The sequence below is a fragment of the Eleginops maclovinus genome, chromosome 10 (genome assembly GCF_036324505.1).
Source record: "Eleginops maclovinus isolate JMC-PN-2008 ecotype Puerto Natales chromosome 10, JC_Emac_rtc_rv5, whole genome shotgun sequence".
NCBI lineage: Eukaryota > Metazoa > Chordata > Actinopteri > Perciformes > Eleginopidae > Eleginops > Eleginops maclovinus.
In genome coordinates, this window is record NC_086358.1 from 16,842,335 (window position 1) to 16,856,672 (window position 14,338).

The following is a 14,338-nucleotide window of genomic DNA, read 5'->3' on the forward strand; positions in this document are numbered from 1 at the left end:
TCAGGATGTGCATCAGCTCTCTGCCTCGGGAGGCTAAAAATGGCTACCACCTCTGAGTAGCTGAGAGCTACACGGTACTTGAGCTTCTAGCAGCATCCAGGGGTGAAGATGCTCAGAAATAGTCAGTCCAGTCTCACTGTAAGTGGGAACTTGTGTTTTTCAGTTAATTAAGCTCTCATGAGGGACATCTCCTGTGAACTTAACGGCCTTTATCCGGAGACATTTGTCTCTTTGGATCTGGGCTCATTACAGCTAACGAGGCACAATCCTCTCTATTTCATTAAGGTGAGCAGTCAATGGCATTGATTTTACACAACTATGGAGGAAATCACAACAACAACAACAACAACTTGTTTTTGTGTTTCCTGGAGGCTCCATTCCATCTCAGCTAGTTACAAACAGAAGATTAACGACTTAGTTATTGAGTTACTAACTGGCCAAACGGTAGCATCACAAGCATGCATCAATAGATCAAATTGATTCTTCTCTTTCCTTTCATCCTCTCTGCTAGCCAACTTATTAAACTCTATACTAAGCTTGATTCTGCAACTTCTACCCTGTAATGGAAAACTATCAGTATTTTTGGGACTCAAGCCCATTAGTTACAACTGAATAAATGTTACTTAAACAGGAGTATATGCAACTATTGGGGATTGTATATATTTTTGTTTGAATAAGGGAGAACTGGCAGAATTTGCACTTTAAAATGTAACAATCAAGCTTTATTTAATTGGTGATTTTTGTGTTCAGTTTATTGTTTGATGCATTCAATAAAATGAATGTTGGAAATAATGTTCTTAGACTTTTTGTATATAACAAGATTTGTTTGCATTTAAGCAATATGAAAGCAACCAAGACATAACTGAATGCACTTTAGTTTATTTTTGTTTATTGAAATTACCATTGCATTTTTTCCTCAAATCTTATACAGCCCTAATTTGGAATTAACTTTTTAGCACGGAGGAAAATATATAAAAATGTTCAGATACAATATTAGTAAGTGGATACATTCCTGGCTTGGTTTAGTCTTTAGATGACATTTGATGACAATAACAAAAAAATATAGAAATATTCAATAGGTGATCATCCAAATGTATTCACATTTCACTGAAAATGAGTATTCATCCTTTTTTGTATCAAATTCACAGCCACTCGTGTATATGTTCATAATCGATCAATTACAAAAAGGTTTGTATCCACATTTCTGATATGAAGTGTATTCTAAATTATGGGTGTGGCAGCAATATAATTTTGTACAACAGCTGGATTTATCGCCCCGTTTTATTGTGCCTGGCTGCACATGGACCTGACTGTGTTCTTCAAATATTAATCCTGAACCGTTTCCCCAGTCGCTGTTTCCCGCTTGTGCTGATATGTAAGTGAAGGAGTTTAAAATAAACCACAACAGAGCTGGAGTATGTCCCTGCTCCCTGTAATCACCCCCCTGACAAATAAAGAGTAATTAAATCTGAATCATCTTGCATGGCAGTTCAAAGCACTAAAGGGTCATTGACTGATTTAGCAATCTGGCTTTGTTCACTACTTCCACCCACTCTGCTCGATGTGGCTTTATATTGTGGCTTTTATGGACACTCTTACATGGTCCACTGGTTTTATTTAGCCTATTTGAGAGTAAAATTCAACAGATAAGGACTCCTTGTTTCACAAACCCCTGAGCTGGCCAGTTAATCTTGCATTTTACTGTTAAATGTGCATGTTTTTTGTTTTTTCTCTATCTTGTCTTTCTACATTCAGCCAGCCGGCCTCCTAAACAACAATGTTCGCACTCTGTCCAATTACACTAAGAGCCTGATACTCACTGAGCCAGTCGCACCAGCTTTCAGAGGATCAGCACTAACTGGCAGCAGAAATGTGTGTGTGAGCTTGCATGTGTGTGCTGGGTGGCACTGCTGTTGGCAGGAATCACTGTGAGAGATTTACAGCTGAAGGCATTGCTGTACATCCAATCTGTTTCCGTGGTAACCGTTGCAGAATGAGAAGGAAAAAAGGAAATCATCTGCAGCTGAAAAATGCCCATACAATTGGGAACAAGACATTATTTCTCAAATTGGACAGTAAGCACACATGGAGGACAATTCAAACAATCAAAGTCTGGAAATAGACAGCGCTGATACAGGATGAGGCTCAGAGCGGCAGAATGAAAAAGAAATGGAGCCTGAGGAAAGAAACTCAACAGAGAAATGTACACCGTAGGGGCTTCAGAGGCAGAAGTTTATATTCAGAGTGTGTAAATATTGTATGTAAACTGGATTAATTATGTATCATTATTTTACTTTGATCTCAGTTTGAATCAAATCTCTTTGAATTTGTTGTTATGGAGGTAAATCATGCTGAAAGAACGATGGTTCAGGGCACGTGAGAGGTGTTTATCATAGGCTTCAGCTTTGTGGTGCCAGAGACCTCTTTAGGTGTCTTTAGTATGTTTTATTTTATTTTATGACTCTAATTTCAGTTCTTGGTTACATTTAACAAAGTTGTGTGGTTGAAAATAATTAGTTTCGCCCGGGTTCAAGGACTGAAACTGACTGGAGACTATGTTTAGTTGCATGTCAGCATCTTTGTTTCTGGTATGACTTCTGTTTTTTATGTACTATCCTTGAAGTATTCTTATTTTTGATTGTTTTGTTTGTCCAAGAGATGAACAACTGTGAGCGTCTGATGTGCTACGGGACCCCTGAACCCTTATAATTATTTATTATAAGAACCAACTGGAGAAAGATATGTCCAACATTTTTGCTCTGTGGATTTTAGAACAAGGTCTGCTTATAAAAACTATAAACATTGTCAATAAAGTAAGTTTTACAATGATTATGTTAATTCTAATGTACCAAATCATGCATAGTGCACATGCAAAACAAAAACAAAAAAACACACCCACAAGTTGACATGACAACACACTAAATTAAATAAAGTCTCAATTAATCTTATTTCATATCCAAGAGGGAGAAGAATATACTGGGAAAAATATAGACAAACTGTTATAAATGCACACAATTAGCATGCATATACTATATCTTTATTTGCATATTACTTTCACAGTAATGTCATTTATTCAAACGAAAAAGCCATTAAGTGCAAAACATATGCCTCTGTTTGGGTAAAGTAAATCAACAAATGCATTTCTAGCCAGGTTTTCTGAGCAGAGTCATTCATTATGCGCTGGGTGAATTATATAAAGCTATTATATTTCAGGGCATTTTATTTGGAGCGGAAAGATGATGGCAAGCTATAAATCAAACATTCGAATGTCGCAAAATAGAAATATAAGCTCTCCTGAGAAATCATGAGCTACTCTATAATGCAATGAAAATGATGCGATGTAAAAACTACTTATATAAGATTACAGGCAGTTTATTGTTGTGATTAATTGTATGTAACAGGATTATGTTATCAGCGTACAAGGATACATAACAAAAGATGTAATCAGATTACTGTTACATATCTAAAATTGGGAATAACTAGCAGTACAATGTACAAAAACAATAAGATTCAATTACTTTTTGTTTGGTTTTACAGGTAACTGCTTTTTGTAATTTTTAAACTTACTTTGCACATTTTTAAAGTGTCCCTCCCAACCCTGGTCATATGATTGTTGGACCTGTGCTCATGTGTGTTACTCCTGTATCCTGCAGATGGCGCTCCGCTGAGTGAGCTGTCCTGGTCCTCGTCCCTGGCTGTGGTCGCCATCTCCCTGTCCTGCCTCTTCACCTTCGTCTTCCTCATGCTGGCTTGCCTCTGCTGCAAGAAAAGCAAAACCGGCTTCAAGGTGAGGCCCTCCTTGGCGCTCTCACCAGCTTCTACATAAAACATGAAAGAAATATGAGGGATACAGACAAACCGACACACCTCTGCTCCCTCATACACACACTCATTAAATCATTGGATGTTTTTATGGAATCTTACATGGAGATACGTACTCTATCTCTGTCTTTGCCCATGAATGTTATTGACCTGCACACAGAGCATTCCTCTCAGCCTGTCATTAGACTTCCATTAGATTGAGTACACAAGGTTTCCAGCCATTTATACTTGATGATGTTGATGGGAAGTAGATAAAATAGCAGACAAAGGTGGTGAGGTTGCGTTTATGTAGCAGCCGGAGACCCTTCTGTGTCATTGATGTAGACCCCATTTGTGAGCAGCATGCAGAAATGGGTCAGGGCCCGGATAGAATGGGACAGGGAGCAAGGAATATAGTGAATGCATGTGTGAGTTTCTGTGGGTGTGTTGGAGGAATTGTGGGAATGTGCATTTAATTGCAAAAATGCTTAAACATGTGTGTCTGTGACTGCTTTCCTTCTGTGTGTCAGCTGTGTGTTCCTGTTGCTTCACATATGGTGAAAGATATTATATTGTGGCGTTTTCTCGCGGACAAGCAATTTATGTTTCACTGTTTCTCACCAAATCATTTTTTTTTTAACATTTCGGATTAACAAACGTCCTGAAAGCATTTCCTTCTCAAACATTTGTACATAGATTTTTGGTATATTCTGAAACTTGCATTATTACTACTCACATCGACTAGTAGTCTTTTTCTACACTGCAATTTGGTGCATTGCTTCTTCGTCCATTATCACTAGTATAATTGAATACATTATACAGAGGAATGTCATAAAGCTTGAGACACATTTATTTCCTGCAGGAATGCGTATCCCATCATATAAACAAGCGTATGCTCATACTTGTATTCTTTGCTAAAAATATGCGAACAAGCTATGAGGGCCCTAATCAAAACACTTGTAAAGAGGGTTACATGCTGCTGTTTCGACATACTCCGACATTGAAGTCTAATTGTCGGAGTAGCGGCACTTTACTTTTTTTTCAGCCATTCCGACGTGGTGCGTTGGGTCTGCATAGCTCCACTTAAGTGGAAGCATTCGGAGCGGTAGTTGACACTGTCAAACACGCAGGGCCCCCCTCCTCCCTCATGGATGCTTCTGATAGCCCTCCCGAATCCACATCCAAGTCTCTCCATCGTCATCCCATCAGCTCCGGTCTACAGCTCCGCAGAATTGGGAGCAGCCTCGATGGCTTGCATAGCTTTAACTTTCTTTGAGCGACTCCCTTGCAGATCGGATGCAGGGCGATCGGACAACAACGAAATTGAGTTCCAACCAGTCAGCGCATCCATTACAAAAATAGGCTATATTATATTATACAAAATAAACTGAATATGTTAAAAAAAAATGGGCCTATATGTTAAAAAGACACACAAACAAAAACAAAAGAAAGACGATGCCCCGACGCGCCTGGGTAGACTGTCGGAATGGCGGTACTAAAATTGTGTCGTAATAGGGGCATGTCGGGATATGGGCATGTCGTTATAGGGGCATGTCGTTATAGGGGCATGTCGTTATAGGGGCATGTCGGGATATGGGCATGTCGTTATAGGGGCATGTCGTTAGGGGGATGTCGTTATAGGGGCATGTCGTTATAGGGGCATGTCGTTATAGGGGCATGTCGGGATATGGGCATGTCGTTATAGGGGCATGTCGGGATATGGGCATGTCGTTATAGGGGCATGTCGTTATAGGGGCATGTCGTTATAGGGGCATGTCGTTATAGGGGCATGTCGTTAGGGGGATGTTGGAATAGAGGTAGCACCCCTGTAAAGAGCACAAGTAGTGTTCCAAATACCCATAGTCAATTATTTAATTAGGTCACTGACAGAAAATAAATCAACAACAAGTTTAATTTATGGTAATCATTCAATCTGTTTACTAAGGAAAAAGTGTTTACTCACAGCAGCAGTATGGGGCTGTTTGAGGTATGGCAGTGCTTTGAGCTAAATGCTAACAACAAAATGCTAACACGACCACAATGACAACCACCAACAAGGGCACACTGAAATGTGTGTCCCAGTAACTTAAGTAGTTCCCTTCATTTTCCAGGACTGATGGAAATAACTCCAAAGAAAATTAGCTATGAATTAGCTCGCTAAGTAACAACGTATACATAGCTTACTGGGAATGCTAAAGTGCTATCTTCTTCCTGTTTAAGCTAAAACGTGCTTCCTTTTTGTCGTAAATCAAGCATTAATTTCCTGAGAGATCGTACATGATGGCAGACAGTATTGCGAAGTTAAAGTATGGCTTACAAATGACCATGGTGTCCGAGTGCAATCAACATTACTTCTTAAGTTGCCACTTTTCACTTTAATGTGAACATTTTCTCTGCTAGATTTTCTCTTCTTTATATCAAGGAAAATTTAATATATCTTTTGGGGTTTGAACTGTTGGTTAGACGAACAATTTTTTAAAGAAGTGATCTGGCTCTGCACAAAATTGTTATTTCCTGTTATTTAGGTCACAACATTGTAAGCACCTAGCAGTCAGGTCGATAAGAGGAAATTAAAGAAGTGTTTATGCCTCCTTGAAACTGACGAGAAGCAAAAAATGAAGCCTGTCAGATGAATTTTTATATACATCCAGAGAAAAGTAAGACTGTTTTAATAATGAGATACGCCTTTTTGGTGCATATCCATCATCTCTTTTCCTCTTTCTTCACACTCTTGAATGAGCAGCTCAGAGTTGCACTGATTTCACAAACCATATTGCGCAACATCCTGTCCCCTTGGTGTGTGTTAACAAGTGTGCATCTTGAATTTTTGGATGCCCATTCCATGCTTAGAGTATGTATAACGTGAATGATGCCTGGTTTGTGTCTTTGGCACGTTGGACCACCCAGTTCGGACCTGTTGGGGTGTGTCCGAGGAAGGGGCCAGGGTTTGCAGGAGGGGGGAGAGAGAGGGTGAGAGGGCGTGAGGCAGGGCATACCCATGAGGCCACAGTGCATCCGGCCTGAGGGCCCCATCTGGAATTAGACACAGCCTCTCCCAGAGCAGAGCAAGAGGGAATTTCAGAAAAGAGAAAAAACTTCAAGAGGAGATGAGTGAAAAGTTTCTCTGTGTTTCACTGAAGGAGAGATGAGAAAACCTCCTCGAGAGATCCTCTCCGTTCAAACAAACTAGTTTCTGGGTTTAGACTTTGTTTTAGTTTTAAAACTTTGCAGTCAAACATAAAACATTAAACTATTCACACTTCAACATATTTGTTCATTTGGAAATGGTCATCTTATGTGCAAAATCTTTCTACAATTCGAGGAATAGTTCTACTTTTAAAAATGCAACTTATCTAAACCCTCCAAAAGAGCAGATAACTGTATTTTCCAAATTTCAAAGAAATAATTATGGTAGATGGATTGAAGGAGGATGATACACCCAAAATTACTATGGTCAACGGGGTCAATCATGCAGCCAAAAACATTTACATTAGAAGAAATGTGTTGCACTTTCAACTCTGTCACTGGACACTAACCTTTAATCTAAGTTTTATTGGCTTGTTTAATGTGATTGCATGATTCTCCGATATATAGATCTGCTGTAATCTAGCTAGCTCACGCCGCTAACCTAGTTATTCAAATATACTGACAACACACTTAAAATTATGGTACAAAGTAAATCTGCCAACATTGACAGTTGGGTGGTTTATTTACCTAGCAAGTGCTCCGGTCCCAGCTGTGTGCATCACTTTTTAGTGTCTCCGTTTGCCCCTTTCAGCAAACGTACAAAAGGGCCAAATTAATATGTTTAATACATTGACAAAATATGGATCCTGACCTTCAACTTAAAAGTAGCGGAATTAGTTCCAGGTCTTCTTTATTTTTAAGATTAACATTTACCCCAATCAGAAACATTCTTAAATAACAAACTTTAATCATGCTATAATCTAAACACACACCCTTTCATTCAGGATTACATTAATTCCTCTTGATTTGAGGCCCTAATTTTGCTCAAATGTGTTAAATTTAGGGATAAACGTTTTCAATGAACCTTAAAGCAGGTTATTGAAACACTTAATCTTTGTATATTTTAGGTCCAAATAAAGACGCTGAACTTAGTTTAAGGTCAGAGGAAGGTTAAGGCTTAAGGTTTAGGTTAACAAATGTAATGATGAAGGGGAGGTCAGGTTCAGCGGTCATGAATTAAAGAAGACTGAGGATGATCCGCACAAGTAAAGTGTTATCCAGAGAATGTGTGTGTGTGTGTGTGTGTGTGTGTGTGTGTGTGTGTGTGTGTGTGTGTGTGTGTGTGTGTGTGTGTGTGTGTGTGTGTGTGTGTGTGTGTGTGTGTGTGTGTGTGTGTGTGTGTGTGTGTTGTCCATTTTTATGGGGAAGGGGACTGCCCCGCAGATGTTCTTTGGCTTTTGGGAGAGAGAGACAGAGAGAGGAAGAGAGGGGAGTGATGTCACATGCATAGTATGTGAACCCCCCCACCCCTTCTCCCCCCATCCTCCCACTTGTACTTTTTCTCCCTCACATTTTTGTGGGGGCTCAATTTCTCTCCTCCTCTCCCTCAAGAGACAACCCCAGGTTCGCTCTGGCCTGTGAGCTGGGAGATAGCGCTCCTCCTCCTCCTCTTTCCTCCCCCCTGCTTCTCCTTTTTCTCCATCCCTCCATCCGTCTCGTGCCGGGGACAGTCAGTGGTCAGCTCTCTTCCTCCTCTCCTGGACTCAACAATGAGACTCTCTCTGCAGAGTGATGATGACTTTTGCTGCAGCCACTCTTCCTGGCACCAACATCCTGCTGCCCTGCTCCCATCACACAAATGGGATCCCTGAGTGTGTATGTGTGTGTTTTGTCGGTGTGTGTGAGAAAAATACAGAGATGCTGAAACCTAAGCTGAGGGTGTTTGATATGCCTTCCCAATCTGTGAACTCTGAGGAAAGGTAAGCTGACTTGGGTCCCAGACAAACTGATTCTTAGGCTGCCATTTTTACCAGCATGGAAATCAAGGTTTTTGGGAAAAAGGATTAAAATAACTAATCAAATGTTGATCTGTAAATGTTTTAGAAAGTCCTATTTTTTGCCTATGAAAAAACGATGTAATATCTGTTTACTTGTTGACTTTTTTCAGTTGAAATATGTTCTTATTAAGTTCTGAAAGAAAAGGTATGAATCATTAAACTTTTCTCTAAATATTTTTTGAGTAGCATGTTCACAAGGCATTCCACGTGATATTAAATACAAAAGATTAAAAACCAATTATATATACATAGAATATCTATCAAAAACAGAATTCCAAATTTAAAATATACAGAATAAATTGAAAAACACTGTTATAGACTAACCTATTACTAACAAAATATAAACATAGGTTACTGTTGTAGTTATGAGTGTGCAGAGTACTTGCAGTTTTTACATTAAAATGTTATTTAATTAAGTTCAGTTTTATCAAACAAAACTGCCAAACTTTTCCTGTTTCAGCTTCCTAAATGTGTGTTTTAGCTCAACTTGTAATGAGCCTTTTATTTATATGGCTCGGACTTCCTTACTTGAGAGTTCATCTATTTATTGACTTAAAATACAAATAAATAATTATCTTTAGGACTAGTTGTGATTCCATTTACTGCAGGATGTATGGCTGATAAGCTCCTCTGCAAAATGCTGGTGTGTGTGTGTGTGTGTGTGTGTGTGTGTGTGTGTGTGTGTGTGTGTGTGTGTGTGTGTGTGTGTGTGTGTGTGCGTGTGTGCATGTGCGTGTGTCGTGCAGAGTAAAACCACATGTTGAATTGGAGGGCGAGCAGGGCCGTGTGAAGATTTGGATCTGAGGCAGAGGGAGGGAGGGTTTGCAGCTTGCACATGTGTGTATTGTGTATGTGCTTGCGTTCTTGTGGGACAGGATGAAGTGAGAGATTGAGGTGTGTGTGTGTGTGTGTGTGTGTGTGTGTGTGTGTGTGTGTGTGTGTGTGTGTGTGTGTGTGTGTGTGTGTGTATGTGTGTGTGTGTGTGTGTGTGTGTGTGTGTGTGTGTGTGTGTGTGTGTGTGTGTGTGTGTGGATGTTTCAGAGGGCTGCAGTAGGTCACATTTTTCCAGTGTGGGGACCCCACTGCTCTCCAGCTTCTAACTAAGAGACTTTTATTCCGACATCCGGTCTGTGGATGCAGCCAAATCCCCAGACCCCGCTCCCCCCACCCCCTCTCTTCTCTGATGCATCCTGTGATGTGTCCCTGCGTTCCTGAGACAGAAGGAATCTTTCACACTGACACTCCAACAAGGAAATCTAAAATGATCTGCCGTTGATATTCTCCTAATTCCTCTTATCCATATCATCATTCCAAAAGCAATTACGTGATTACAGAACAGTTTTTCATTTCGGGAAAGTTGCCCCACCCGATGAGTTAATCCATGAGAGGTAGAAAAGAGTGTGGGAAGACGAAGGAGCAAAAGAGAAGAAAAAAACATGTATGCATTTAAATGCACATCTAATATTTTTTTTGCAGCAACTTCTTGGGTATTTCTTTTCAGTTTTTGGCCTTTGAAATTAGTTAAAGTTGGATCAGAGTAAAGCTTAAATCAGTGCAGTCCAATACATTATTTATTGAATATGCTTATTTTCTGTTATAAAATATTTTTAAAATATATTACAGTGTGTGAGAGTGAGTAACTGCAGGCTGTGAATGCTTCCAGAAAGCAGAAATCCATCGGGCTTAATTGTGGCATGGAGGATTGAGATACATGTAATCTTAGCACAAATAATCTTTGGGGCTTTGTTTACATTATGGTGCTCCAATCAGCCTCACAAAACGCCTCAAGAAAACACTGCAGCGGGCCAGGACAGCTTGCGTCAGTTTATCTCAGCTCTTCTTCACTGGTCGAGCCAAATAATCATCCATTCATGGTGGGGTTTTTCATTTCTACATGAACATTGATGCAGCCAAATATAAAAAATTGCATGGAGTAGATTTGCTATGATCTACAATGCCCCTACAAGCACATTATGTCATGTTTGTGAATTTTTCTCCTCATGTCCTCACATTTTTGACCCTTCAAATTACGAGTAGCCTTTCTAATGCTAGCAACCTGTTCCATTTATCTGTTTCCAGGAATTCAAGAATGGGGAGGGGGAGGAGTACCATGCAGATATGTCCACCTTGGCCTCGCCGGCCTCCCAGGGCAGCCCGGACGTCTACATCCTGCCGCTCACCGAGGTGTCCCTGCCGCTGTCAAAGCAACCTGCTCGATCAGGTGGGTGGAGGTTCACTTTGGTTCTGGTTATTTTAAACTCTTAAATGGATCCATATACTCTAAACAAACTTATAAGGTGCAGCCAAAGTAGAAAAACAAAACATGAGAATGTGTGATTAAGCTAATATTTAGTAAATCAGTCTGTAGTTTTGGTGAAATAAGAAAAATCAGACAATAAGAATAGTTTTCTATTTGCAAGGGTGCAGATTAAAGGGGCCCTATTATGCCTTTTGGATTAGAGTTCTACGTTTTTGTGCATGCAAATGGTCTGCAAAGGCTAAAATCCCAAAGTTCCCTCCAGACGGAGTTTCTCTCACACACGCTCTCCCCACACCCCACACCTGAAACACCTCCATTCTACTCCTTTGTTTACTTCCATGACATAGTGACTTGCCTCTGTAACATTTGCATTTCTATTGATTAGTACTTCAACACATTGTACGTGATATGCTAAGGGGCGGGACATTTCCAGCGCGTCTCTAGGTGGTTGACCAATCACAACAGAGCCGGCCTGCTAACCTGGCAGGATTCGGACGTACGGTGAAAACAGTTGCTGCTGCAGTATGAGAAAAAATAAAGCACTTTTTCCACATTAAAGCATGGAAACAACTCACAGTAGAGAAACAAAATACAAATATGAACCTGAAAACCGGGCACAATATGTCCTGTTTAAAAAAACATGGGGCTATTGGTTGGAAAAAATTATTCAGCGACAGTTAAAGTGAAAATTGAAAGTTTGAGAACATGGTCTGCAATTTTCCCCACTCATTAAATCTTCAAAATCCCTAAGCTACATTTGAGAACATTTACACTTTATCCATCCTGAAAGGGAATATTAGATGTATCTGTGGTCAAATAATATCCACTCATTATTTCATTTTTGACGGTGTGTGTGTCAGTGCTTGGTAATTTATGTCTTTACTCTGATGCAAACCTTGCAATAGCTCTGTAAAAATGCCAGAGTCTTACATATGCAAGTATATTTCAAGGGTGTGAGAGCGATGAGAGTGTATCTGGCGTTTGTCAAAGTGTGTCCCCGGAGTGAGCACCGCCCCGACGCTGCTCTCGGTCAGCTGGGTCTCCACCTATCCCACAATCCCTCACTGCAGGTCCCCACAGAATGGACTCTGTGCTCTTTGGATTTCACTCTCTCCCACAAACATCTGCCTCTTGCGTAATACCTTCCCAGCAGCCAGCCTACACTGCTGCTTGTTGGAATGTCAGGCATGCACGAGCACAAAACCCCAGTGAGAGTATTCCTCCCTCACTCTGTCGCCGTCTTTCTCTCGTTCTGCTTCTATGTGACAATGCTCCTTTTTGTGCGTTAATGGGCTGATGCTGCCTGATAAACTTATGACACTGGAGTGTTGTGAGCCTTAATGGATCATGCCCACGCAGTTAACCACGACATCAGTCAAGATCTAATCTCAAATTGAAGTGAATGTTTTATATTCATACGGTTGTTCCCATGCTGGTTAATGGGCCCCTTTTATGCTAGGTTCATATTTGTATTGAGTGCCTCTACTGTGACATGTCTCCATGCTTTAATGTTCAGAAAGCTCCTAATTTGTCTCATACTGCCTGTGCTGCAGCACCTCTTTTCACCCTCTGTCTGAAACCAGCTGCTCTGATTGGTTAGCTGGACAGCTCTGTTGTAATTGGCTTACTCCTTTGAGACGTCACACACCTTCCTCTATCACGTACAATGTGTTAAAGCAAGCCAATACAAGCGCGAGTGGTACGTAGTGATGCCACTATGTTTCAGAAGTGATAAAGGAGTCCAATGGAGGCGTTTCAGATGGGGGGGGGGGGGGGGGGGGGGGAACTCCCTCTTTCTAGCCTTTACAGACCATTTACATGCAAAAACACATATAAACACACTACAGGAAAGGGAAAATCTCACAAGCATAATAGGGCCCCTTTAAATATTAAAAAAAATAGACGGGAAAAAACAAAGAGCTGGATTTTAAAAAAAAAGGCAAATTCACCCAAATCCAAAAGAATAAATGTTCTCTCTAACCGGTAGCTAGCTATGCGGATAGATTTTGTTGTATTCCTTTTGGAAACAATGATTAGGTCAATACAAGGGAGTTTAATATACATTTCTTTATAAAGAAAGAGTTCCTGATCGAAAATGTTCAACATAGGATATCCCTAAACCCCGACATTCTGCAAAGGCTTGATAAAGTGTGAGAAAATATCCTCATCATGTTCTGTGGTTTTATCAGACTGGCCCTTCCACATATGCTGAATAATAGAAACCATATGGTATTACAGTAGTGGTCAGAGTCAGGGATTAATTATTGCTCCTCCAGGACTGCCTCACCCAGTGACGTCACAAGGGCAAACCGATTACTGTTTTTTATTATCGGTGAGAAATGTAATAGCTGAAATGAAATCTCTGATACTCTACTATACAAAGGCTAGCTTGTACATTTCCTCTCTTATACTTTGCATACTATTTATTATATTTGTTGCTTGTGTTGTATTTTCCTCTAAGTATAATGAGTCACCAGTAATGTAAGCGCTTGGCTCCGTCCGTGGCCCAGTCCCCATGCAGGACCCGCCCTGATGCAGCTGTTCCTGCTGCAGGCTGCACTGCAAAGATTAATGGAGCCCACACCCACTCAGACAGGACATGTGAACATGTGTACAGCTACAAACACAAACTATGAATCTGACGCACACAAAATGAAATGTTCTTCCACTCAGAGGACATACATGTATTCAACACATCCTACTCCTCTCATTTCTGCGTACATTCTACATACATCTATCTACATCTAAATCCTCCACTTAAGTTACACAACTAAATGGGCAAACATCATCAGTTGTTCAAGGTCAGCACTACAGCTCAGCAGAGTATAGGATGCACTCGGCTGGAGATTATAATGGGAATTCCATTTGACTCTTAGTGATTTAGCCGTTTGCATTTCACTAAAGACTTCCTGGCTACTATAGCGATTAAGCCAGGTGCATTCTATAGAGAGAGGGATGCAACAAACAGCAGACAGAGCTGTCAGATAGAAATTGAGTTATCACTTAGGCATCTGAGAATTTACCAGGTTAAGATGGGATACATCGAACAGTTGTATTCATGTTAGAAGAGTAGTTCATGAAAATATTGTAAAAGTTGTAATGAGGCACTATAAACCAAATACAAAATTGCTAAGCAATGGACAAAACACAAACTATATTATAATATAGTCCTCCAGAATGAGTCAAACGTTCTCATCCTTGTTCCATCAGTATTATGAATATTTGAGATTAACACGATGGCACGGTTGTGAGT

The 14,338-nt window shown here is 40.3% G+C and overlaps 1 protein-coding gene across 2 annotated transcripts in view; it reads left to right on the forward strand.

Annotated features, from left to right (window-relative positions):
• The window catches only part of aatkb (apoptosis-associated tyrosine kinase b), a 53,321-nt gene that overhangs the window by 22,502 nt on the left and 16,481 nt on the right, over window positions 1-14,338 (forward strand). The window contains exons 2-3 of one of the 2 annotated variants that reach the window (XM_063893729.1): window positions 3,654-3,787; window positions 10,905-11,046. In XM_063893729.1, coding sequence (XP_063749799.1) covers window positions 3,654-3,787; window positions 10,905-11,046 — 276 coding nt within the window. Of the gene's footprint in view, window positions 1-3,653; window positions 3,788-8,509; window positions 8,748-10,904; window positions 11,047-14,338 lie in introns of those variants that run through there. The other variant, XM_063893730.1, reaches the window with a different exon arrangement.